This window comes from Corvus moneduloides, chromosome 19 (assembly GCF_009650955.1).
Source record: "Corvus moneduloides isolate bCorMon1 chromosome 19, bCorMon1.pri, whole genome shotgun sequence".
NCBI lineage: Eukaryota > Metazoa > Chordata > Aves > Passeriformes > Corvidae > Corvus > Corvus moneduloides.
The window spans coordinates 6,232,692-6,260,161 of record NC_045494.1 but is presented as its reverse complement, the minus strand read 5'-3'; the positions used below and the strand labels follow the sequence as shown (position 1 = coordinate 6,260,161).

The 27,470-nt window shown below is 38.6% G+C and overlaps 1 protein-coding gene across 1 annotated transcript in view; it reads right to left on the bottom strand.

Moving 5' to 3' along the window:
• Positions 1-27,470, bottom strand: part of MBTD1 (mbt domain containing 1) — a 35,674-nt gene that overhangs the window by 5,288 nt on the left and 2,916 nt on the right. Inside the window, 15 exon segments of the mRNA XM_032128628.1 lie at positions 5,606-5,621; positions 5,623-5,684; positions 6,292-6,526; positions 6,844-6,926; positions 9,379-9,526; positions 10,321-10,425; positions 10,684-10,739; positions 11,918-12,152; positions 13,431-13,519; positions 13,991-14,125; positions 14,721-14,838; positions 20,368-20,450; positions 20,543-20,657; positions 21,239-21,372; positions 22,517-22,718. Of these exon segments, the coding sequence (XP_031984519.1) occupies positions 5,606-5,621; positions 5,623-5,684; positions 6,292-6,526; positions 6,844-6,926; positions 9,379-9,526; positions 10,321-10,425; positions 10,684-10,739; positions 11,918-12,152; positions 13,431-13,519; positions 13,991-14,125; positions 14,721-14,838; positions 20,368-20,450; positions 20,543-20,657; positions 21,239-21,372; positions 22,517-22,718 (1,816 nt within the window).

Genomic DNA, 27,470 nt, shown 5'->3' with positions numbered 1-27,470 from the left:
TTGGCTACTTGGCTATGCTGCAATACCTTAAGCAAAGGCTACACAGAGGTCAGGGATACAAACCAACCCACCATGCACATTGTTTCCCTTCTCTCCCCCCAGCAGGAAGCTCCTGCAGGTACAGGAGTAACAGCAGTTGCCATGATTTGGATTGTCTTTGGCTCATTTAAACCAAAGTCCTGACATTTAGTTTGTTTTTATTATACAGCTTTTAACTACAATCCTCCATCAGAAAAGCTTAGTTACAGCTACACACTGAATTACTTGAAAGAAGAAAAAGGAAAGCTAGTGGAAGTCATCCAACTAAAGGAAAAGGGATGCAGATGAGCCAGGTACTCCCTTTCTACATTGTCTCAGTGATTTGCCAGGACACAGACTGTGTCTGGTGCTATGACATTCAAACCTCTCAAACCCAATATAAATGGAGCAATATGCTCCAGAGGTGGGAGAATCTCTGGGAACAATCTCCTCCTCTGCCAGGTTGGCTGTAGGTTCTTTTTAAAAGTGAAACAGTCCAACAGGTGAATTTCAGTGCTTAAAGAGATCATTTCAGATGACCGAAAGATGTGAAGTACTCATGCACCCTAAAGCAGCATCAGGAACTTGCTAGAGAGCAAAACCACTCCATACAAACAAGGTGAAGAAGTGCTGAACCTTTCTCCTGTCCTCATGACAATACAAACAGGGAAAGAATTGGGTTTGAACCTTACTGAGATCTCCCACGGACAGGACATTTCAGAGCAGATGCTGCTTTGTTACTAACCTTACACTAACTCCATTCAAAGCCCTGCAAACATCCCCTGCATCTGTCCTACAGCTACTGCAACATCAGACAATGAATGATGCTGAGGAATACGTATGTAATTAATGAGTTCTGGCCAATCTCAAGCGTGTTCTAAACTGATTAGATGGTATCAAGGTTATGCCTCCTTCCTAGAGACTGAAAAGGTGTGGTCTTGCTGGTTTCAATATAAACACAAACACCTTTGGACAATGACATGGCTACACCACAAACAAAATGAATTTTGTCCAGCCTTACCAAAACTCAGGGTTGAAAAGTTCCCCTCAACTGATCACAGAAAGCATTGAGTATCAGAAACCAAGGAACACAGGTGTTTCATAGGAACTGTGAGATCTAATGACACAGAAATTCAGACTGTGTACGTCTTTGCACTATAGAAATGCAATGCAGGTGTAGATTTGGAATAAGAGAAGAACAACTGGGCAGAAATAGATGCTCCAGAACACTCTCCCCTAAGCAAGGCTTCCCTTTGGCATCAAAGGCTCTGTTAAACACAGCATGTACACACCAGTAGCAACATGAAGTGACACTAAAGGGGTCCTTGAGAGGTGTTAAGAGGTGTGCAGAAGAGAGTAAAGGTTTTCCTCAGGGTCTAAAGGTGGCATGTGGGTTCTTTCTCCCCCAGTCTGTTAATGGATAACACATGGACAAGAGAAACTGTTCTGGATGTATTCCAGAGTCAGCAGAGAGTGCTGACAGGGCAAGCTTAAGTGCAGACTAAGGCAAGCTTAAGGGAGTAATCAAGCAAATCTGAAGCTAAATCTATCAACCTGGCAACTGTCCTGCAGGGAGAGCATCATCCAGCCCGTCTGACAGCTTATTGCCACAACATATTTGTTAGCAATAATTTGCTGCATTATGTTGCCACAGATATTAGGAGAAAGGAATAGAAAAAACTACCAGATCCTTGAAGTGAACTTGTATAATTGAAGATTGCTTACATTATGCAAACTATACTTAAGTTCAAAATTCTAATCGCCTTCCTTAATACTACTGATTAATTTTTAAGAGTTTCTCTCTGCTCAGTCATACAGATGCACAACTACACTGTTTCAAATATATTTTCTTAGTAATCCACAAAATTTCAAGTAACACATTCCAAAGATATTTTTCCCAGATAACTGCTTTTTTCCAATACAAAGACAAAAATGTTTATTTATCGCGTATCGTTATTTTCTCTGCAAAGGATAATCCACACTAATGACCTACTTACATCCAATATTCCCAGATCCACATTACCAAGTGCATTTTTGTATTTTAACACTCTGCAGAGCCCCTCTGGGATTCTCAGTAACCCACACCAAAGCCTCCCCCCTCTGAAGTTCTAAAGCAGCTGCAACCCTCTGCTATGATTAATTCAGTGACATGGTGCATCAGCGAGAATGAAAAGCTCTCTAACAGAAAAAAAACCAAAACAACTAAAATTCAAAGGGAAAAAAAAAAAAAAAGGAAAAAAGAAAGATTGGATGAGTCAGCACATGACACCCTGGACCATAGCTCCCCACTCTGCAGTGACACACTGCTGTGACCAGTTACCTGTTTGGAGGCTGGGACTGAACTCCTGGCTATTCCTGGGAGGCTGGAAGGCCTCGGGGGCTGTCTGGGCTGGAAGGGCTCGGTATGGAGGAGGAACCAACTCGTCATCCCCAGAGAAGCTCCTCCGCACCTCACCTGCCATGGGTGGGCTGGACAAACTGACAGGTTTCTTCCCAACTGGTATCTTCCTCTCTAAACATCAAGTCAAACTAAAATAAACGCTCGAGTTAAAGTGCATCAGGCAACTCTGTTCACTGAGAAATGGCTCTGGTTGATATTCACCCATTCTGGAAAACCAGGGCACATACAATGGCACTATTCAGTTATTACTGGGAAAATTGTTCTCAACAACCACATTGTAGTCCCTGAATTCTAGAGGGTGCTGGTAGGGTTTCAAGGCCCTTGCTTAATACCATGACCTACTTATTTCATGCTCTATCAATGAAATACAAGTGCTGTGAATTACTTCTGCTGCAGCTACACTGCACAGTCACACACATTCCTCTGCCTGGACACCCAAGACATCTTGGCTCTGTGAGGCTGCAGTTGTTTCAGTGTGTGTGCCTAAGAGACAGAAGGATGCTTCTGGGGAAATAATTCTCTCCAGACAAAGTTTAGCACCTCTAAAAATACATACTCTTAATTCCCTTAGAATGGTATTCCCCATTTTTACAGTGCCTTACTGTAACAGAAATAACCATTTCAGTGTGTAGAAAAAAAACTTCTAAAATGCCCTCGAATTATTAAACACTGCATTCATGAAAAAATGTTATTAAAACATTTCCCATACAAATTACCATGTTTCTCCTTTACCACTAAGATGCTCCCATTCTGTGCCCAAGGCATGTTCTCTGTGGTATTGAGGGTACAAGATCTGTAACACAAATCAGTGTCTTCAGCTACATCAAAACTGTGGCTGCTGATGCTTCAGTCCTATCAGCACTGTCAGACAGACAAACAAAAGCTCAGTCCTGAAAAGGTAACTGATTATGCATATGCTAAAGGTATATGCTCAAATATTCTTCTTATAAGACAACTTCAGGATGAGCCTTTTAGAGAGATTAATGAGGCAGAATGGTGTCTACAGAATCCCAGCCTTGAAAATATGGAGGTCAGATTATGATTTCAGTAACCTTATTCTGATACATATACCCAAGAGGAAGCAGACAATACCAGCAGATATTGCGTCCTTCATGATTAATTAATTGTCCAGGCATGCTGGCAAGTTACCCTTCAAGAATTCACCTGCACAGCCATCTGAGCAGCAGGCACACAGTACAAAACCCCACTCACTGAAACAAACACTACTGGAAAGGGAATTGGGGGAGATTCTCACATATCCCCAGCAGCATTCCCAAAGTGTTTACGATGCCATCAGTTCTGCTTCCCAAAGAATACGTGCACTCCCAGTGCTCCCAGGAAGGAGGGGACACTGCAGCAGAAATCTGCATCATTACACACAGCAGAATGACTCAACGACATCCTGGGCTGTGTTGTGAACACTTGAGAAAAATGTGTGGAAATAACCCTGCCCTGCTAAAACTAATCTAATTTACAACATACACAGAATTTCTCATCAAGTCATCTGTGGTGACTTTACATGGTACCATAAAAACATCACTGCTGCATTATGGTTTTGTGACTGAAATCCTTTACAAAATAACCTTCTATTTCATTTACAAGTGCTGAACAAGAAAAAGCTTCAGAAGACATTTTTAGTGCTATTTCCTGTGTTCCTGTGACTCAGCACTTCCACTGCCATAACCTACTTAGAAAAAACCCATGTAGGAGGCAACCAGCTCTAACTCTTCATGACCTTGTTCTCTCATCTTCTGGTGATCAAGAGGATTTCTTAGTATTGAGCAAACAGCCCAGAACACAGTCAGAAGTTTTCCTTGCTTCCACAGCCAACATTTACCTCAGGTTAGTGAGAAATTTCCCTAGACTAAGTTTTCTAAAGCTAGACTAAAGCTTCCTATGGCACTAAGTAAGAAGAATTAATCTTCCAGCTTCGGGTCACACTAACTGTAAGAGGGGTAGCAAGAAACTAGCAGAAGTATTAGGAAAGGGATAAGGCAAGGAGTACAATGGTCTAGCACAGCTTTATAAACAAAATCTGCTCAGACAGTGCAGAATTATCCAAAAACAGGTCCTACACAAAGGTAATTAACCATAGGGCCATATTTCCCTAGCTTAAGGCAACAGCACTCACATTCCCTGGATATTCTCAAATGAGGAGTTTTCTAGTACCTGAATTCTATTTTAAAAAATACTGCTGCAAGTTTCTGAAAAGGATCTGGATTTTACTGTTTGTTTTACTGTTTATTTCCTCCAATAGCAAAAAGAAAAACCAGTGCAATGTTTGAGGCACTTAGCAAGAGGTTCTAAGAACTTCCCAGACACCTGGTTTATCTGTGAAACTCACCAGCCAACTTTTTTCATGCCCAAAGATCAACACAGCAAAGGTTGTATTCTCAATGACTGGGGAAGAAGGTTCCAATTGGCTTTAATAGATCCATTCCACAAATTTTACCAGGAAGGCAAGGCTTTAATTCCTCACATTAGTTCTACACAACAACAAAACACTCTGGAAACAAGTCTAAATTAATCAAGCTAATTTGATATTTTTACAATTTGATTCCAAGGGAATCAACTACTGTGCAAAGAACCTGAACACTTCAGATTCTTAATAATGCCCTTAGTGTGTTTTACTATGACAAGAACAGCCACATACAGCAGGGCTGCTTGTTTCTGAAAGTAATAATGTAAAAGCCTAATTTACGCAGATGCCTAAGGCAAAAATTTTGGCAAAATAAGTGGCTTTTTTGTCTTAAAGAGGAGCCAGTTAGATGATGATTCAAATTTTCTACACCTCATTCTTTCTGATCCAGTAACTTGGTTCTTATTCCTCCCACCTGTGTTACAGAGAGCAAGAGGGAAAACTGTGTTGATACCTGAGTATTTTGTACAAGGCAGTACAACTACACAGGCAATAATATTATTTAACTGAAATTACGTCAGAATACAAAAAATATTTTAACCATTGTCCATCTACAATTCATAGATTATTATTATGAGCAACATCTGCCCTATCACAAGTTATAAAAAATGGTTATTCTCAATGAAAAGCTCCCTTTTATGGCATACTGCACCTTTAAGCATAACACCTGTTTAGACACAAACATTTCCAAATAGAGCAGGGACTTAGGCAGAGACCACAAACTTTAAAACAACAGGAAAGGTGCAAACACTGCTTTGTCACCCCACTTTTCTTATGTCCTTTTGTACTGTTGCGATTTAGCTTTTTTCTTCTGTTTGGATGAACTTGACTGGCTATCTCTTGATGCTGCAAAAAAAGAAGAATTCAAAATTTCTGCTTATTATTTAAAAAAATAAACACTTCAGAATGCATCAAAACTGCTACACAGTTACAGAATTTCTCCTTAGTGACAGAACAAAGACAGAAATTTATTGTGGAAGAACAACTTGCACTAAACTACTTAACATGAACTCTCTCATTACCCTCTCATTAAACAACAGCTCTTGAAGACCCAGTTAGCAGTTATTATCACTTGATCTGACAGGACAAGTTGTGATGTAATAAATTAGATACAGCTTCTGCACAGGCTGAGTTCTACAAAATTCAGGAGGTGAAACAGATACACTGGCAGTCTTAAAGCAATATAAATTCTCAGCGATCTCCTCCAGAACTGACAAGTAAGAGGCTTTTTCCCTGCATCAAATCAGCATCTTCTGGCATTGAAAAATAGTTAAAAAAACCCTCAGAAGTACTTTAAAAATCAAAGTGGGAGAGATTAGAACTGTGAATTAGCACTTTCAGGCATTAGCAAGGATTTGTTCTATTTTTGTTATGCCTGGGGAGCTAACTGGAAAAGGTTAGGAGAATGAGCCCCCACGAAATTCATCTCCACTATTGACAAAGCAGGACTCACACTGCGGTGCTGGAGGCTGCAGCTGGTACCCAGTCAGCTGACACCATCCCACGGGATACAGGTCTGGGGACTCACAATCCACCCACTGATCATATTCATCTTCCCACCCATCAAAGTGTATCCTCAGAAGCCGGTGGATAATGCGTGTCACTGTGGCCACACACACCAGACGGGGCTCCATCAGATCTACAGCCTCCAGTTTCATGCCAACATGAAACCCATGATTTGGAACTTCCTGGGGAAGCAAACAAGGCAAACATCAGTAAACATGTTCATTAAGACATGTTCATTAAGATAGCTTAAACACAGCGCTGAAACAGGAGCTTCAATCAACTTAATATAGAAAAAAAACGAAGTATCACTGATGAAGTTTCCTGCACCTCTGCATCTGTCTAACATTTCAGAGATACCAACTTTTGTTTACTCAAATGGTTCTTATCTCTAGTCTCAGTTTTTCAAAACTGTATTTAATGAAATGGGTCCATCCCATGCACTATGCAAAAATAGAAAGAAAATACTAACTCCGGTACAAACATGTACAATTTTTATTACCTTATTGAAGAGCTTCACTGGTGCTGCTATTGAGTCAGTTTCCCTGAGGTAGTCAAACCACTTAAAAGGGAGTTTTGCATAACCTGTGAATTTTAAACAACATTTTCATACACCACCAGCAAACTTCAGGTGTAAGAACAACAGCAAAAAATTGCACATTGGGAGTGTGTTACAGCTAAAAAGACAACAAAGAAGTCAAACATTAATAACAGAAACTTCCACTCTGTGAGCTTTGATCTAAGGGACAGTCACCTGGACATTGCCCATTTGCAACAAACAGGAAGAATGAAGCACTGGGTAGCATAAAAGGTATCATTTAAGATTAATCATTTAAACTGAAAGTTTTTTTGTCCATGCAGATTCTTGATCTCTACAAATGCCCTACACAAATGACCCAGAACAGATAATGGAATTAAGCACATCCAGTTTCTTCCCTGTGGGGAAATAGCTTCACTATTGAAACACTTGAATTGTCAGGAACAGAATGGTAAGGATAAACGTGGACATTTTAAAAGTTTAATAAGGGTAAAAATAGCAGTAATATGGAAAATAAGAGGATTTTCTAAAAGCTATTATAAAGGGAAGAAAATAATCTCTCAAAAATATATGTATCTGCTACTGAACATGCATAAAACATAGGAATATCTTTTTCCATTGGGCAACTTCAACAACTGCTTAAACTAATAATTTTTTAATTCTAGCTGGAGCAACAACAGCTTGGAGGGTTTCTCTGCAGCAGTGTGCAGTGATGGACATGCTGAAAATCTGCAGCGCAGTGGGCATGGCATGGGAACTACAGCACAGGGCTGGATCTCACCTCTGTGGGGGCAGAGGGCTGCAGCTCAGGGCTGCCACACTCAGTACTCACAGCCCAAAATTCAATCCCATCCCTCAAAGTGCCTAAGCCTTCATCTTCTACTGATTTCAGCTTGGGATGAAGATGTTTGGGAGGAATGAGCTTTGCAAAGTCCAGTGATTTCACAGCAACTGAAGCTTCCACAGTGCTAAATGCAATGTGGATAAGAGTGCTCATACTGGCTATGGAATATCTCCATGAACAGATGCAGCTGGAGAGTTAATTAGTAAGGGCAATACTGTATCAGTTCTGCATATTAATGCTTTTCTTCTCAATGTAACATTCCTCTGCTACACCAAGATATTTGTACTCAAGTTCATCACACACAAGAAACGTGCACGTGGGCCTTGTCAGACCAGGCAGAATTAAGAAACTGTCCATTTTCCAGCCTGTAATTTGGAAAGCAGAATACCCTCCTCATTAGAGTTAAGGAGCTTTGATCACTTTGATCCTATTAAAAATGCTAATGTGCATTATGCTCTGTATTTTACTGCTGGTAATTCCTCTTCCAAATGACTATTAGACTATTGCATGTCTGACTTCTAATCACCTCTCACTGATGACACAGGACTTAGGAAAAACTGCAGTAAAAGGGAAAATGTACATGGAGGTAAAGAATTAGGTTGCCGTGATACAAGAAAAACACTGATTATCATAAATGTGCTAACAACAAAACACACATTCTGAAAGCAGTGTTTGAAGAGTGAAGAGGTAAAGTCTCATCACCAAAGGCAGGTTTTTCTCCTATTCTGTCTCATCAGTTTCATATATGTGTTTCTAAAATGATTGATATGTATTGATATACAAGCATTTCCTCTTATAAAAGTATCTCTATTGCAAGAGTCTCTGCACCTCAGATTTTTGAGGGATGCTTGTGCCCATGAATTTCTAGGCAATAAATTCACTAAATGAGCTGACTGAAAAATAAAACTATATCTGTATAACTGCACTTTCCACACACTCTAAGGAGACAGAATTGTTACTGTACAACAAAAATGATATGAAATTACTTTCTGCATGCTGCATTACACTGTAGTTATTACCTAGAGAAATAATTCATTAAATACAAGTAGAAGCCTGCAAGAATGAGAATGGAGGGAAAAAGCCATAGAAAATTATTGTCATCTGCTGTTATACAGCTATAATCCTCTTAAAAAGTGCCAGACCAAGGCAAAAAATGGGAAAAGGGAGGCAAAGTCTTCTGTAGGCACATGTGCTTGTGGACAGAGAGCTTTTCCTCACAGAGGGGTTTATTCAGTGTACATCCCTAAAACTCAAGTTTATGTATAGCCTTCTAAAAATTGACTGGTATTGTGAATTAGCGTAAGATTCTTTACAATGTTCATTAATTGTTTTGGTGGCTAGGACTTCTCAACCAGTTACACTTTTGGAATAGCCTTTTTAGTGATTCCTACACTTCCCACTGACTTAGTGGAATCCTGAATTTCTGACAGCAAATGCAAATTATTTCAGCCAATAATCAAACTTTTTCTAAATGAAGAGTTGGCTACCTCTGGTTCAGATCACTTCAAAGTAAAGCTGTTGTATTTGTTTCAGACTTAAGGAAGTTCTAAAAAGTGACCTGAATTTTGTAGGCTGAGTTAAGAAACAAAGCATATGGCACATACAATATCACTGAGCAATATTCACAATAAAAGGTGTCAGAATGCTACCTGTACCTCTGGGTGGAGTTAGTTCAATCATGTTAATTTCACAGAAACCAACAGGGAAAATAGAAGGGGAAGTGGCATGGTAACAAAACCAATCAGACCCATCTGCTGCTTCTGAGCCATCAATCCCAATCATAAGATAGCCATCTGCTAACACCTTGGTAAAGAGAAACAAAATTCCACATTAAATACCTTCAGCTGGGTGAGAAGGCTAGAAAGAAAGCATGCCATGTTTCAAAAGAGTGAAAGTAACTCAATAATAATGGAAGCACACTTAGAAGGACATTCAATTATAACAAAAAACCCTCCAAATCATACCTGTCTCCAGGATTGTGAATACCACTGTCACATGTACCTCTGATAACTGCAAAGTTATGAGATCAACATTTCCTTTTTCTGATCTCCAGAAACATCAGCTCTATTTCTAAAGCTTTATAACTCAGTCTATTCTTCATCTTGCAAGGATATTCGGTATACCATTACTCAAAACCATAACCATACTCCTCCTCACTGGAAAGGTTAAACAATTCAGCTAAGCTGCTTTTACATTTTCTCTTTTAAAGCAGATTTCACATGGATTGGCTCCCTTTCAATCAAGCTAAGAAAGAAGGACAGCCTTAAAATATCTTCATAGACTTCTGCAAGTCAGCAAGATGAGGTTTGGTTTTGAACAGTTGCAAAACTGGTATAATTAGCAGAAGATTTTCCTGCAAATTCATCTCACACATACATTCTAAGTAAAGGTAAGGCTGAATTTCCAGAGATTAAAGTCAAATTTACATGAGCATGTTTTCATAGCAGTTGTATATAAACAATTAACAGACATACCCCATTCGCTGTGTGAATGAACTGCACTGGTTTTGGTTTCGTGCTTTTTGTTTCAAGCCCGAATAAAGGTTAGTGAAAAAGGATTCCTCTCTGCCTCCCAAAAATGCACATTTGCTTTTTTACCTTTCTGATAGTTGCCACACATATTGCTGAAAGGTTTAGGGGGTCTATAGCTTCCAACTTCATTCCTTCTTTAAACCACTCTCCAGCTGCATCAACCTCTTTTACCTGAAGAATCACAGAACAGCAGCAGAAACAAAGAATTTAACGAGCCTGGAACAAAACACACCCCCACACTGCCAAAACAACAGACTGAAATACCTGTTCTACCACCTCTGCTTATATCAAGGAGGTCAGATTGGGTAATAAAAGCAGAAATGCTTGTACTGGGCCAGTATGTAAATAGTTTCAGGTCTGGTTTACATACAACAGGAACGAAAAGTCCTCAATCAACTCTGCAAAGAGTGTTCTAGCTACTGAACTCACCTTCATAAATAAGTGTGGGGGTGCATCAAAATGTCCATCCTGTTTCTTTGTAATATCTACAGGGAATAATAATAGTATCATAATATTGTTCAGAAGTTCTGTTCACAGAGCAAACAATATGTTTTTCTGAATATATTAACCAGTACCATACAATCAGTGGTGTGGAAGGCCCACAGTTTCTAGCAACACTCCCACAAAAATCAGGAGGACATAATCCATCCATTTTCCTTGCTGACTTCAATCTGAGCTACCTCTATAACACAAACATAATTTTTGGAAAAAACCCAATATCCAGTATTTACAAGACAGTTTGATTATGTTGCAAAATCGATGAAAGTATTACATAAAAGCTTTTGCAAAAAATTGGCAGGTAAACTACTTTGCACTATGCTATGACAGAAAATTACATTTCTCTATATATTTTTATATAATTACACAATCACTTGAAATATATCTATCTATATCTATCTGTTTATAAATGGTTTCAGTGAAAGTTGAATCATTAGGAAAACTGAAGGCCTTTCCCTGAAGGGAAGCCTTGTGAAATGCTTTACAGAAATTCTGTTTCTGACAAGAAACAGAGAAATAATAAAAAACCCAGACTTTTTTTTGTTTAGAAACCTTAACTATTTCAAATTACAATTACTTTTGTATTTTAGGTAGCATGAGCCTTAATTGTGTCCCTTCTATTAGGCTGTCACTTCACTTTCCCTGCCCATCTCCTAACGCCCTCTAAATCATGTAAATACTGCAATATAAAATATTAGACAGTCCTTAAACTTGCAAGTAAATAGAAATTCTGTATCTACTAGGATACTTGTCCATGTCACGTTGTACAAAAAAAGGAGTTAGATGTGAAGAAACTAGGAGTTTGTGGAGCAGGGCTGTAATTCCATGTAACAGCATGAAAAGTGACGTTTACCATGCTTGAGGTTTTTCTGCCTACATTTTGTTGACCTTTGTTTATAATTGAATCTTCTAAATATCAACATACTACAAATCAACCTCAAGGTTATTGTGGCTTTTCCACTGGTGTATAATACAGTTAATTATAATTTTAACTGAAATTCCGGAGTGTAATATAATGGATAAAACCCCTGGGCCGCATTACATGTTTTAAAATGTCATTATTCAAAATAGTTTGATTAGTTGTACAAAGCAACAGAACTGCTTAAGCCAGACTCCTCCCAGCCAACAGCGCCCACAAAACACCTCTAACCCAAACCAAACTTACCAGATCTTTTGAACCTGTGTCCTATACTTCGAGACCAGCCAATATGATGAATGAGTGGGCTGTACATATGGCACCAGAAGTCATCAGTTTTGTCCTCACTCTCTTCATACACCAACCTCAGGCGGCCCCCAATGACACTTTCCACCACCGCCACCCTTGTCCGGCAGAGGTGCGTCTTGTCCACCACTTCCACCCTCATGGAAGTTTTGAAAGGGTACTGCATACTCTCAGACACCTTGAAGCAACACAACACATTCTGTAAGAATATCCTCTGCTTTATATCCTCCTGTCTGTTAAAGCACAGTATTGATGCACTTGTAATTTAATTCAAGTACTTGAATCAACCTGAAGAAATGACACAAATTATTCCTCTTCTACTTCATTGTAACAAAATGTTTCAGAAAACTAAGAATAGATCCTACAGTACTTCAATTGTTTCAAGGTCATCCCTTAAGATGAGATACAATTCCCTCACAAGTTCAAGGAATTTTCCACTGACATAATGAAAGTTTGTTCAGTTGTTAACAATGGGTGAAGTTACCTTGAGAAACAATTTTAACAAGAAAAATCTCAAGGCTTTTTGTTCTTGTTTTGTCATCCACTCAAAATACAGCATTTTAAAAACAGGATTAAAATACTTCATTGTAAGGCATGGAAAACAAACCTTCAACATAATTAAAGCTGGCCATTGACAAAAGTATTTCCAAAAGAAAGGAAGAGAATGGAAATAGATGTTAATCTGCTTTGTGAAAATTGATTGTGTTTAAAAATCAGTATCTGTCATTTGCCCTTTTCATTACCACCTCCCCCAAAAGACTGAGATCTTGACAACTTAATTTGGCTTCTAACTGAGCCAATTTTTAAATAAAAATTAACAACTGCAGAAAGGCTTTTTGGTTGTTTTTTAAACATTAGATACAGTGTTAAACAACAAGTCAAGTCTCATATTTCTACTAAGAACTATATGCAACATCATCTCACAATATTGGTAAGTAAACTTACAGCACACTATACAGCAGCTGCCACACCTGAAGACATGACTAAGAGAAAAAAAATATAGTCCAGAGCAGGTGAAAAATACTAAGATGTAAAAGTATGATCTTCATTCCTTCTAGATCCATGCTATATTAACATACTCTGTTCAGTTTCTTGAAATAGTGCATGATAAAAATCATTCCTTAATTAGAAAAATCACTTTTCATTTTTCTTACATATCATAGGGTAACTCATGAGCACTTCTGGGTTTTCTGTGGATTTTTTAAATGGGGTATTTTAAAATTAAAATAGACTAACTAGTTTTTAAAGAAAGCTATTTTTTCTGGAGCAGTTTTCCAAATACATACTGACAAGTGGGGACATAACTGGAGAAGGGATTCCAAGGAAAACTGTATCTAAGGGAAGAAACTACTGTATCACCTTCAAGAGAAGGTAATGTGCCACTGTAAAATATTTCAGTTCTTCACACTGGTGCAATTTTCTTTACAGAACATCATTGATACTGCATCAGCCTTACCTTCTGAGAAAAGTCAGGAGGAAGTGTTTTGGCACCAGTAAGTCGTTTCACTAGAAAAGCTTTCCAGTTTGTGTATTTGTGTTGGATAGCTGTTGCAAACGAAGGGGAAAAAATAAGCCACTGATATTTAATTTTGTCCATTAGAGACAATATTAGAGTCTGGAATATGTGAAGAAGAAATCCCAGATGACTATTAAAACACCTACATGACAGTAATGACAAAAAGCCTCTTTAGAGAATGAATGCTACCCAAAATTAGGTTTATGGGTCAGGGTAAAGAATTTAATAACAAAGTATAAATTAAATCAGTGTATGTTCCCATCACTGATTAGCCAACTGCTGCCACCCTGATCTTAAAAGCTTTGAGTTGCATCAGATGGGCTATTCCAAGAAACACTTCAGCATCAGTCAAGCCCTTATTTTTCCAAAAGTCAAAATTATTAATTCATAACTGTTGAAAGAGTTGTTATGGCAAAAGAATACTTGATATCTGGACCATGAGCAAATTCAGTCTAATAAAGAGACTCTGACATGAGTCAGTAAGGCCACTATTTACATACTTCGAGGAGGAACTAAGGGCTTCCCACTGGTTGCACACCAACCAACTGGGTGGATGTCAGACCCACAAACGTTGCACCAGAAGTCAAGACTTGAATCATTTTCAAAGCCTTCATATCTCAGCAGAGCATTGTAGCCTGAAAGAAAGCATTTAAAAAAACCCACAAGAATTAAACAAGACTATAAAATATGTATTAATATTTCTTGTCCAATTTTTTTATAGCAAGTTGTTTTTATGGCACATTTCAGGATGCTATTAATGCACAGAATAGATTACTTTGATAAATGTGCATGTATTATCATGTAAGTCAATTTAATTAAAATTCTTGAACTATAAACCTTTAGGAGTTGTACGTAAGAGGACAAAATTAATTACGCACAGTATCTGCTTTTTCATATCTTAGATCTGCCACCTTGAATTTCTAACTTTTTAGCAAGACAAGTGATTTGTATAATGAGGCTTCTTGCCAGCTCTTATACAGTCTATCTGCTCTGCACTGCTCTTACTGCACTCTGAGGCAATATTAAAAAAAACAAACCAAGGATAGACATTCTTAAGCATCACTGAAGCCACTGTAGAACAGTGACAACACTACAGCATGTAACCTACAGACACAGCTCTGCCAACCTGACCAGTGCCAGCATTACGCTCTCCAGGTGATCACTGACTAAATTATTAGATCCCTTCACACAGTTCTTTGATTATTTTAATTTCAACTAAAACACATTTACCTGCTAATTTTACAATTCCAGCTATCCAGAAGACTTTGGTAGGTAGGCTGCAGTCAGTGTTTGGAACCTCCACTCGCACTCCTTCTGCAATATCACCCCAGCAAGTCCCCATGGGTGCCTGTCAAGGTTGGGGTTAAAAAGTCACCAGTTCACCATGTGAAAATATTCATTTTTTGTTATCTCTGTGTTCTACAAGCAACTTAAAAAGATAAAATATTCAATATACACATAACAAACGTATGGTCAGAAACCACTGTTTCTATGAGGACCTACTTTGGTTTTGATTTGATGCTTATGCATAACACTGTAATTGTATCCAATTATTCCTGTGTATTTACTGAAAAAACCTATAGCATTCCAAATTTGAATATCAGTTAAGCACAAATTGTACATTCTCACAGGTCAGTTTTATCTATGATGTTTCAATTAGGAACAAACTACAGATGTTAGTGAGAATGGTGGAATTCCTATGCAATTCTACTTGCAAGAAAACTATGGTACCTGTAGCACAGACATCAAAACCTTTATATTCTGCAAGTCAGGCATGCTGCTGGAAGAATGCCTAAAAATTATTTCTTGAATCTATTCTGATGATTTATTATGGTGGGGTTTATCATCCACTGGTTCGCATCCTCTCAAAGGAACAGGCTTTCACATCACCTGCAAGTGATCCCTCCATGGAGCACACAAAAAGAACAGAAGGCTCTGAGTGGCACCTTTTTAATGAACACCAGAAGGAAAGGCACAGCAAGATCCCTCACACTGCCCTGTATGAGGAATATGTTAGGAACAAGAAGGAATACATGCCTGATGAACTCGTAAGGGTTTGCAGAAGATGGTGATAGAAATTACATTAAGTTTGCTATCTTCAGAAGAACATTTTGTGGAACAGAGCATCATGAAATGTCAGTCCAAGATGGTATTGTAGATACCAGAAATGCACAGTGCTGAAGAACCTAAATTTTTAACAGTAACTCAAATGAAGTTATATTGGTAACAAGCTAGAAAATTATTCAGTCTGCACTAAACTTGAGACTACCCAGAAGAGAGAGATTCGTATTTTGGGTTTTAGAAAAACAGTCACATAAATTTGGGAAAAATAAATTCTTATCAGTTCAGAGATTACCCAGTTATCACAGGGAGAACTGAAGGAGGGATCTCTGGCTCTGCACCACGTCTCATTTACAAAGCTCTTTGCAAACCCAGAGAACTGAACCACTCAGTGGGAATAGCCTCCAACTGCACAGAATTTTTGCTGAGAGCTACAAGTGAAGAAATCTGGATAAATCTTGAATGATTGGAAATGACAATATTGGAATTTTGCTGGCAATCAGCAATTGCCACTAGCAGCACTAAAAGCTGAACTTATTTTACAAAGGGAAACCCTTCACTAGTTGAAGTATTTGAGACTATACAAAACTTAAAACCAGTTTTAACTCCTAAAGGAAATGTAGGTATGCCAGCTTTTATTCTTGAAGCCTGGTCTCTTCATGTTCTGCTATACCCATCTACACCAGTCTAGACCACAGAGCTGTCTTCTGCCAACTGGCAGCCAGAGAAAAATCCAACTGAAAAGATGATGGCTTATTTTCACACACAAAATATGCAGATACAACTTAAGTCCCATCCCATATTCACTACCCTCTCTAAATTGACATCTGTAGGTTTTTGAATTGAACTGGGGAAATAAACTTTTCAATCTGCTTATTTTAGCAAATCTTGTTGCCTTGTACAGAGATACAGATGAGGCCAAACAATCAAAAATAGCAGTGCTGAATAATTTCATAATCCAGCTGCACTCAACTGAAATAAGTTTTACTGCCTGCTCATCTATTCAGTTGATTCAGAGAGAAAAGTATATCAAAACACTTCTTCTGACATCAACCTACAATGGAAATTTCATTTCTAGAATGTGGATTGGTATAGAGGGAAATAGCAGAAAGTTAAATTTGTCCTTGTCTGTGAAAACATTGGTTCTGCTAGTTCTCCTACACCAATCCATATGGCTCACCCCTTCAAGAAGGAAGCCATCCTGTGCAGCATCACTGCTGAAATGCCAGACAATGGTACTGTCCTGAGGGATGGTTTACAGCACACCACCTACACTGCACCATCTTGGTCTCCTTCACTCATTAGGGATATTGTTAAGGCAGAAAGACCTGGATAAACCAGGGCTGTGACAGCCATCTTTCTTCATCTCTCCTCTGTCTCATCTGTTTAATCAATCAATGTTTGAAGAGTGCTTTTAAAAACTCAGAAAGCACTAGAGAAGTGTTAAGTCTTATTTATCTGCTGGCTGGAAGGTGACTGCAGTCTGGATTGGCATAGTGTGAACTAGCAGAACCATCATTTACAGGTAAGAACAAATTTACCTTTCAGACTCATGACGAAGAGATCCACTTCACATCACTCTCAAACAAGGAAGAGCTGGTTCCTGGCTTCCTGCTTCAGGACATGACCTGGGAGGGTCTATCTCTGAGCACCAAGGGCCTTCTCTGCAAGGTAAGGTGCAGTCAGGAAGGGCCTGTTTGACAGGAGCACCTAAAGGCCAAGTATCCCCACATACACAGCTGGACAAAGAGCTCACAGGGCTTAAATAAGTGGCTTCTAAAAGTTTTGGATGGCATCAACACTGCCATGATTCCAGACTTTAAATTAAATCAGGATTTTAATGGCAAATCCTGATGGTGATGCTACCAAATCCTGGATTGTATGGAATGCTGAAACTTCGTGTGTGAGCAGTGCCCCAAGAACAGGTAATGCCAGAGGAGTCAATGTGCAAAAGGGTTTAAACAAAAACCTTCAAAGCAGAGCACTGCCACCCAGTGTAGCATCCTGGAAATGCTCCCTTAAATCACACTGGATATAGTTTAAAAACACAAGAAACCAAGAGAATGAAAATATTTTGGCTCAGAATAAAATTCAGCTGGAATAAAGAACTTCAGGAAATGTGCCTCTCACTAGCAACAGAGTGAAAATAAATAATTACTCTTAATTGTGCATGAAATTGTCCAATAAGTAGTATTGAAAAACAACTCAAACCACTGTAACTTGCTTTCAGTTGTAGGAACAGTTTGAACTAATAAGAGCAACTATAGAAAAGAATAAAAAGTGTTTAGATGAGAAAAAGTAGAATGCAGGTCAGCAATGAGCTCACTGTATGTGACTAAGCTGTAACTCAATATTAAAAACATTAAACTGAGTTTTTCTCCTTGCAGCAGCTACTGCTGTGTGCCTGATTAATGCAATTTGACCAAAAAAAAAAAAAAAAAAAAAAAGGAAAAAAAAAAAAAAAAAAGAGGTTGCAAGGTGCACAAATGGGAATTCTGGCATTGTCATGGGCTTCCTGTAGGAAAGCATAAAACAAAGCAGTTCCCTACTTCTGTTTACTGAACTCTGAAGTCATGGGCATGGCCATATTATTGATACTGAATGTCATTAGTGTTACTCAAGTCTGGAATAAAGGTAACATGGAAGCACAAAAAGCACATAAAAATATTATGAAATTAATTATTCATAAAGAGAGAGAACTTTCAAGATTTAGATACTTTAATTCTAAAATGTAACTATTTTAAACTGAAGAAGAAATAAATCCCCAGGGGAAAAAAAAAACCCAAAACAACAGAAAACCTGATGTGGGAAATCTACATCAGACCTGAGATACTAAAGTATGCCAGGTTATTAAAAAAATAATTAATAAGCCAAATCTCACATGTCATAATTCCCTTAAATTTTCTTTAATATTGATCCCAATGTTCCCTATCAAATATCCATACAGGTACACCCAGTATAACCAGTAAATTCGATGTATTTTATTGAATAATGAACTCAAGGGTAGATATGCCATGATTTTACTGTCAATTCAAAACTTTGGTCTTGACCAGAATAAGCTTTATATCTTCCATCACATACATACAGGTGTATGAAATCCATAATCTAGATGATAAACAAACATCAACTAATAAAAACTTTTACAAATCAAAGCAATACAGTACACAGGAAACAGCAATAATCTTTCCAGAAAGAAAAAAAAGAATATTGTTTAATTATCAGTGGAGAGTGGGACAAAGAAGGATCTAACGAGAGCACTGATGTGTTTTTCAGACTCTGACTGGTTTAAATAATGTACTTTTCAAAGAAATAATTACAGTAAAGTTAAAAGCAAATCATACCCTTATGACACTAACTCATATCCACCAAAGAAGTAGAAATCTCCAAAGAAAACTGTAGGATTTGCATTTCACTTGTATGAAAAAGGAAAATGAGGACAGAAAAGCAACAACTTTCAGGCTACTTGGTAGCACTGTTGCCATTATCTTGTGAAAATTTTCAAGGTACAACGTGCCCATGAGTGTGGTCTTGGTTCACATTACTGGGGCACTGTGCAGCTGAACAAATGAAGCAGCGAGAAGGGACCATACAACGCCTTTTAATAAAATGGAATGTTGGAGCATAATTTACAAGTGAGCTGACAATTGCAGCTGTCTCTAATTGAGGATGCCACCCATCCTGAGGCATTTGTTGGTACAATAGCACAGCCCCTGTTATCAAATGCCACTTTTTGATATGGACTTACGGAATCACTTATTACACATACATAGCTGTGAAAGCAAAGTGCAAACATGCTGACTCGAGCACGTGGAATTTGATACAAATTCCCCAAGTTCTCCTAACGCAAGGCTCTGTTCTGGGAAGTAGCTGAGGCCTCTGAGCATAAAGGGTACTATTCACAAAGTGCCAACTGCCAGGAGCCCTCAACTCCCACTGGTTTATGAGCTGACAGGGCTCAGCAGGAATTCCTGAGCTGGAGAGAAAATATGTCTCTTCTCCCTCATGGACAACTTCCATGAAGCAAAATGTTTGTTTTGATTGTAACTTTCAGCACATAATTTTGAGCAAAACAAAAATTTTGTAACACAGAACACTTCAGTTGCTCAAATTAAAAAATATGATGAGAAAACACCTTCTGTCCAAGCTTTTTCTTAAGAGACAGAAAGTACTGACAATATTTTAAACAATGCCTAATTATTGGAATTTTACAAACACATTAAAGACAGATGGTCCTAAATATTTTCCCCATCCTCCAATTTCCTCAGTCATTAAAGAATGTCTTTTTGTTTGAAACTTTTTAAACTAATACAAAGAAAACTAACTTTTTAAATTTCAGATTTCTAAACAGCCTTCATTTTGCCCCATACCAGACTACCTGGCAGTATGACTGACAGGGAGAGTCTGACTAAAAAGTAAGAAAGAAAACCCCAAAACCAAATATATAATGAAAAGATCAGTCCAACACAATGGAGCAAGCCTGACTTAATCTAAAAAGCCTTTTGTAACTGTTTTCAGTACAGCTTGACTTGGTTGGTTTGTTACTCTGCAGTACATGGGATAATTTTGTGACTTGAACACAAGAAAAACAATTCCCAAGTATTTAAGAGCCTTCCTTTTTGTTTATGAGAGTATATATATGATGAAAGTAACTGATGGCGTCCAGAATGGTTTTAAAGGACAGATACATACTAACAGTTATATTTCATAGATCATGAAAGATACTTGGATATGAATGTTTTGGAAAAATGAATTCAAGAACTCCCATGGAGTCACTCATACACACATAGACAGAAAGCACAAACTGAGAAATACTCACATGTTTAAAGCAGGTAACAGGAGCTGCTGTAAAGCTATTACTATTGATGTAGTTACCCCAGCTGAAACCTTCCACAGGGACAGCTGCTAAGGAAAAGTTATTTTAGTTAGGAAGCTGCTAATGAGGCACAAATCTTTCACTATTTTTTTTCTCAGCTCTGGTTATATGTTGTTACCTGCTTTTGTCTTTGCCTGGTTTTGTAAAGTTGCTTGGTACTGGGCATATGCTGCTAATTTAGCCACTAAGGGCTGTTTTTGTAGAACTTTAGCCTTCTTTGTCGGAGGTTTACCCTAAAAAAAACCAACAACCCAAGTAAATAACATATTTTCAAACTCTCATCAGGAAATTTCCACAGGTCTGTAGCTATCTTTGGCAGATTTAAACTAAAATTAGAAGTACACAGAGACTAAGTATCACACAACTACATGTGTTACAAAATAAATTTAAAAACCAGTAGTAAGGAATGTCCAAAAGATGGGGTTTGTACTACTATTCCAACTTGAACAGCATTATAGGTTCACTGTTGTTTACCTGAAAAAAAGATATCTCTTAAAAGCAAGTCAAAAGGAAGAACTTTTAATCTAACTTATAGCAATGCAATCTCTTGGCATTTATTGCAATGAATTTGAGACAGGGTATAATGATATTTCTTGACAATTCTCTATCTTTTCTTGAACACTACAAAAATGCCTGAGTGATCATTCAATTAATATTTTAAGTGAACGGACATACCGCTATTTTGCAGCTCTATAAAGAAAACCCTCAAACCCAAGAAACTTATCTTAAAACATGCAGCCATCTGTACAAAAGCCCAATTTCAGCACGCAGACGACAGAAAGGATGTAAAAAAAAACGGTGTCTGTACCGCTACCTGAAGCCTGGCCAGAATGCTGGCCTTCTTGGAGTTGGAGGAGTAGCTTCTGGAGCACGACACGCTGCAGAAGCGCTTGGTTTTAGAGTAAAAAGCGTCCCGGACGCCAACCATCCCACACATCTCACATGTAGCTAATCAGAGGAGAGAAAAAAATCCCCAAAATGTTAAGAGCGTAGTTAAAAATCACAGTAAGAATTCAGAATGATGAAGACAGAATTAAGGTACTGGATGTGGCACCATCAAATGGTATCTGAGGGTTTGACCCCAAAGAGAATTGCACAGGAGAATAATTTAAAATTTAGAACACCACCACCGATGTCAGTGAAATGCCAGGAACCTCAAGTTCACTGGTGAAACAGTGCCTCTTTCTGCTCCCTATTAATTTCACCCCTGGTGCAAATGAATGATCCAGCTAAAGCAGCTCAAGCCGATTTCTGGTTTTTCACTGTTCTCAAGGAAACATCTGCTTTGAATCTGGGCCTGCCAATCCTGATTTCCTCTAAATATTTAACACTTCCAACCTGAAATAAAACCAGATCTCTTGTTTGATTCATAAATTAGTATATCCCAAGTATCCCAGCCCACCAAAGTTTTCTTCTGGCTGGAATCATGTTTCAGAGGTGGACAGCATCACCCACGGTGTTTTCCATGATAAGTAAGACTTAGAGACCAACTAATGCCAGTGAGACAATACCAAAATTCTGCCCAGAGAGAGCTCTACACTAACCACTAGGATTTCACAAAGAATGTTTTTCCCTGATAACAAAAGAAATTTAGATTTATTTTCCTAGTATCCTCCAGCTCACAGCTAGTGAGGAGTGAACAGGTATACACTAACAGGTTTTACACAGTAGCAGGAATTAAGTTTTCCTAGAATAGGAAGAAATATATTTAAACATATTGTGTATGTAATAAAGGGCAGAGAGAAGGCATGCCTGGCACAGAGAACACACTGACGTTGTCCTCGAAGCTCCAAGAATAAAACCAATGCACATGAGAACACACACATGCATGTGCAGATACACACAACACATTTGAGAGGAGGGCAGATGTTCCCATACTATTTCTTCCCTGTCAGCAGGATTCAAACCCTCTCTTACTTCAGTTTAGCAGAACCCAAACAATTCCCCCTCCCAAAACCAACCAACCCAAACCCTTCAGCTGCTCTGGTCCCTTTTCAGTTGGGACCAACATTCAGGATTGGACCCTCACAACCCAGCACAGGCTAAATCCCATCAATATCCAACTCCTTGCACTCACACAGCACATACTTACCCATGCCAGATTTGCCATCTGGATAAGTATAAACTTGCCCATTGTTCTTGATAATTGGGAGACTGGATGGCAAAGGAGCAACCTCCTCCTCACTCTCATCTGAACTGGAGCTGCTGCTGGTGTCCTCACTACAACTATCATAACCGTCAAACATCCCGAACGAGTCTCGGCGTTTCCTTTCCACTTGGGAACTATGTTCTGTCTAAAAATTAAAAATAACCAAAAACAAAAAAACCAAAGAATATCAGAATGTTCCGAATGCAAAGATTTCAAAGTCAAGCTTACAAAGTTTCACAGGTCAGTCTTCAATAGCAGATATTCTAAGGCACTGATGTATCAGCACAGACATGAGCCATGTATTGCCAATTACATGAGCATTGGTATAATCAAAACTGGCCAATTTTTGGTATTGTGATATACAGGAAGAAAAAAACATCTATCTCATGATCCACTGAGAATACACAGGAGCCGTCCACACATTTAATTTCCTTGGTATCTTCAGAGTGCATTAAGCCTGATGCGCTGAACACTGACAGCCACAGGGATCTTATATGCAAATCAGCACATTCCAGATGGCTGCAGCCAATTCTACTAAAATTCATTCATTTGAGAAAGCTGGGCAGAGAAAAGACAGTTCAACCAAGAGGTCACTTATACCACAGGAACAGGAATGAGAGGCTCTCTGCTCTCATTGGCTTGTGGGGTTATCCATAAATCACTCAGCTCCCCTATGAGTCCATGACTCCCATGTGAAGCAGGAACACCTCTTCAGCTCACAGGGCTGTTCTGAGGATTAATACATTAACCATTATGAAGAGCTCAGTTACTATGGCAATAGGGTCTGTACAAATGCTGAAAGATAGAAAGGTGACTAATTTGACACTGTCATATACAAAAAACTTGTTACATAATAGTTTTTCTATAATCAAAAAATCTGAAGTAGGATAAAACCACACAATTTTGAAGAAGGCATGACAGCTAAGCAATTTCCAGCATCGACATTAAAGAAGCAAGAGATTAACTGATGTACTTTTTCTGAGGCACATCCACCACATGCATTTTGATACAGTGACAGTTTTTACTTTATTGATATCTTACACAGCTCTATTGAAACAAGGCTACTCCTATGTGAGCTGCCCTCATTAAGGGGAAAAAAGTTTCAAATTATTTCCAAAATCTTAAACAGTATTTACTAAGTTTGAGAGGAAATAACTAAAGAGAAAACAAAGACATTCTACAATAGAAGCACAAGTTAGGGGAATGAAGTACAGACAAGGAAACAGAAGAAAAATTAAGAAAGCCTTTCCCTCAACTTCCTTTTCCAAGAGCTAATTTTATTTAAAAGTCAGAGTAGACAGAAAAATAATGTGATTGGGCTTTTCCTTCTTAAATTGCATTTGGATCCATAGCCTCAAGATCTCATCACAATTCCCCAAATCTCTTTCCTAGAGTGCATGCCTGAACATCTTTATTGTTAGATCTCATTCAAGCCTTTTTCTGCCATGCTATCCCTTTATTATATTATATTCTCCTTTTCAATCTGAATAAATCATATTATGAAAGAATTTCCTAATAGCTACAAGGAAAAACTGATTTCCACACTGACCCAATCCTAGCGTGTAATTATTAAAAAAAAAATCCTCAAAAAACCCAGTAAGCACAAAAGGTTATGCAATAATGCAAACACATTTAACACACTTACAGTAGCTCTGAAACAAAACAACAAAAAAAGTCAGTGTAATGTTAATTACGAATATTCTCAGAAAAAAAAAAAATTAGAGTTGCATTAAACCAAATCAAATTTAGGATAGGGCATAACCTGACAACTTCCTGAAGGCGCTGACACCGGCAATCAGGGTGCCTGTGGGATTGTCAGAGGAAACACTGAGCAGACAAAGCCCAGCCCTGACCCATGCTGGCAGCAGTGTCACCTGTCCCATCTGCCACCACCATGCACCACCAGTGACTTGTTTGTGCATGCACGTGTGTGCAGCTTAAGGCAGAAGTTGAGCACAACGTTGCCATGGATACAGTATCCTGCCAACATTGCCAGGAATTTTCAGAGCAGAAGATGAAAACTAGTAATCTTCCTCAAGATTTCAGGAGCTCCTTAACATCTCCCACCGTTTAAGTTCTCTTGACCACAGTCTCTGCTAAGATATGAAGTGTGATTCCATAGGAACCATTCCCAGCAGTACCTACCAGAGCACTGTGATGCTTAGAAGGTTTTAAGGACAGACACTCGTGGTGTTTCAGAGCCCAGGGAAGGATCTCCCTCTTCATGCCCTCATCCTCCCTAAGTCAGCCGGTGTGATTTCACTAAATTAGGCCCTCATCCCACACCAAGGTGTGATTCTATGGCTTCAGCCCTCTTATGGAAGCTGCAGTACAAGCCATTCTCAGGGTACCCCCTTCCCACTCCAGACCGGAGATCCCTGGACCTACAGGGCAGCACCTCTGCTCAGTGCTCTGCTGGCAGAAGTCTGAAATGCTGTCACAGCTCAGAAAGAATTGAAGAGCAGCCCATTCCCAGTCCCTCCAGCTCCCCATGCCAGCTCTGCTCCCACTGCCAGGGAAGGTGGAAGAAGAACCAGGCAGCTGGGGGTAAGGTGAAGGACCAGAGGCTGGAGCATGAGGTAAGGTGACCACCACAGGAGTGCACCTGGCTCTTTTTGTTGTTCTTTTGCATAACTTCCATTTAGAACCTCAATATTACTGGTAAGTTTTCTTTGCCAAAATATCCACAGATGAGAAGGAAAATAGTTTCTCTTTGTAAATGGAAAGTTGGATGCTCAATTAGGAAAAATCATTCTTCAGCATTATACAATTTCAAAAGTAGCAATCATCAAGTTTTTGAGCTTAACTACACTGTCAAAACAAATCTCATGTATCACCTTTCCATTTACTTAATATTCAGCCAAATGGTTCCAATTCAGAATTTTTGAACATCAAATTTGCAATTCAAATCAGCATCTTTGCTTACCATTTTAAAATAATACTGTAGTTTTCATAAAACATTTGTATCCCAGCTTTTGCCAGAAGACAACCATATTTGCCAGATAATTTATGCAGGACATGCTTAATGTTAATTTACAGTTATTACCTGGATTGCAACTGGGGATACTACTCAAAATTTTTTGTGAGATTTCAAAAAGGCAGAGACTGCAGGAAAAAAAAACCAAACCAAAATACTTTGTACACAAAAGTAGGTGAAAGTTAGGGAAGATGATATACAAATAACTATGATGGAATTTTCTTAGAGCAGATCAAAACACTTCTATTTTGACAATACACACCACAAAGGTTCTTTTTAATCCATATTGAAACACAGCATTTATAGAAATAAGTGAATATAAGGAAGCTTTGATAACCCTTCCTGCAGAATTTGGATACACAAAAGAATAGGAGCTCTAACATCTGAAAGTGAAAAAAGTTAGGGCATTGCTCTGAATTCAAAGGTTAAAGACACATCCTTACAAAAAGGACAATGTATGTCTCAAACAGAACTATAAACAAGATAAAGCAGCTGCTCTGGTACAGCAGCAGCCTGCAATTCCTGCTGAGTTCTTGCTGACTGGTTGCATCTTTTTCTTTTGAAAATTAAGTACAAAATTTGCCCATTCCTGATTTTCTAGGGCCTCAACTTTTTTCCAGAAGCTCTCAACCATCTCACCAACACTTCCTGAAGTGTTGGTGGCCTCTAATACACTACAGTGAGCTTCATCAGAGATGCCAGGAACTTGGAACCATCTACCTTATGCACACATTCTCTGTCCCTTTGTTGTTATGCTTCCCATCTTCGAAAAAGGCAAAAGGAGGACCCAGGAAATGACAGGTCAAAGCACCTCATCTTACTCCTTGTGAGGTGATGGAACAAGCAATGTTGGAAGTAATTTCCAGGCATGTGAAGGACACGCAATTCTTGCCGAGTCCTTTTAGGCTCCACAGCCAACAGCAACACTTTGTCTCTCTTGAAGCAGCACCTCCCCAAGCAGCTGCAGGGCCTTGGGTTCAAAAACAGGTGTGCAAAAAAACAACAACGACAAACCCTCAAATCAACATCAAGCCAGTTTCCTACTCTTCAAAGCTGGACTTAGCACTAAAAATCATGCTGAGGAGGTTGTCTTTTCCTCAAAACACAACCAGTGTTCACCTTCTAACAAACCAGGGAACAACCTCCTGCCTATCCACAGAAACTGCTTGGAGCAGGAGCCTGGCTTGCTATAAAATAGAACCTTGCAGCTGGTTAATGCCAAAAGAGCAGCTTGAGTAACTACTCCACTAATAGAGTCTATCTGTACATTAAGCAGAAGCAATGCACAAACAAAAGAACAAGACAAACTTTCAGGCATTCTGGCTAAGGCTTATTTTCCTAATAAGATTACTGGTTCCTCAACAGAGGCTTTTAGTCAGAGCACTGTGAAGGGTAGGGTGAGCAGCATTGGCAAATTACCCCATACTATTTGCTCGGGGGGTTTCTTGCATACTTTTCTTTATAGGAGGGATGGGTGGAGAAAGGAACTCTTAAGAACTGCGTTCTTATTCTGCCCAACTTCCCATTTTCCTGTTCTTCCCCTCCTCCCTGTGAGTACTTGGCAACAGAGTATTTTTAAGAAATACTTTTAATTAAGCATTACATAAGGCAAATGGTATGATAAAAGAATATAGTTAAGGAAATAGGTTTCCCTGAGAGCAGGAAGGCAACTCTAAACAAATAAGAAAATAACCAGTTTCTCACTCTTAACATACATTTATATATATCTATATATATACACACACATTGAAGTTGATCAACACATTATAGCATACATTCTTAGAGTGTAATAACTATTCTTACAACAAAAAATTGGGCACAAAGGGTGAGCAATCCAAGGCCAAAACAAAAACCATTTCATGTTAATTAGACATCAAACACTTACTCAGGAAATGGCTTTAGTGGCTTGATGAAAACCAC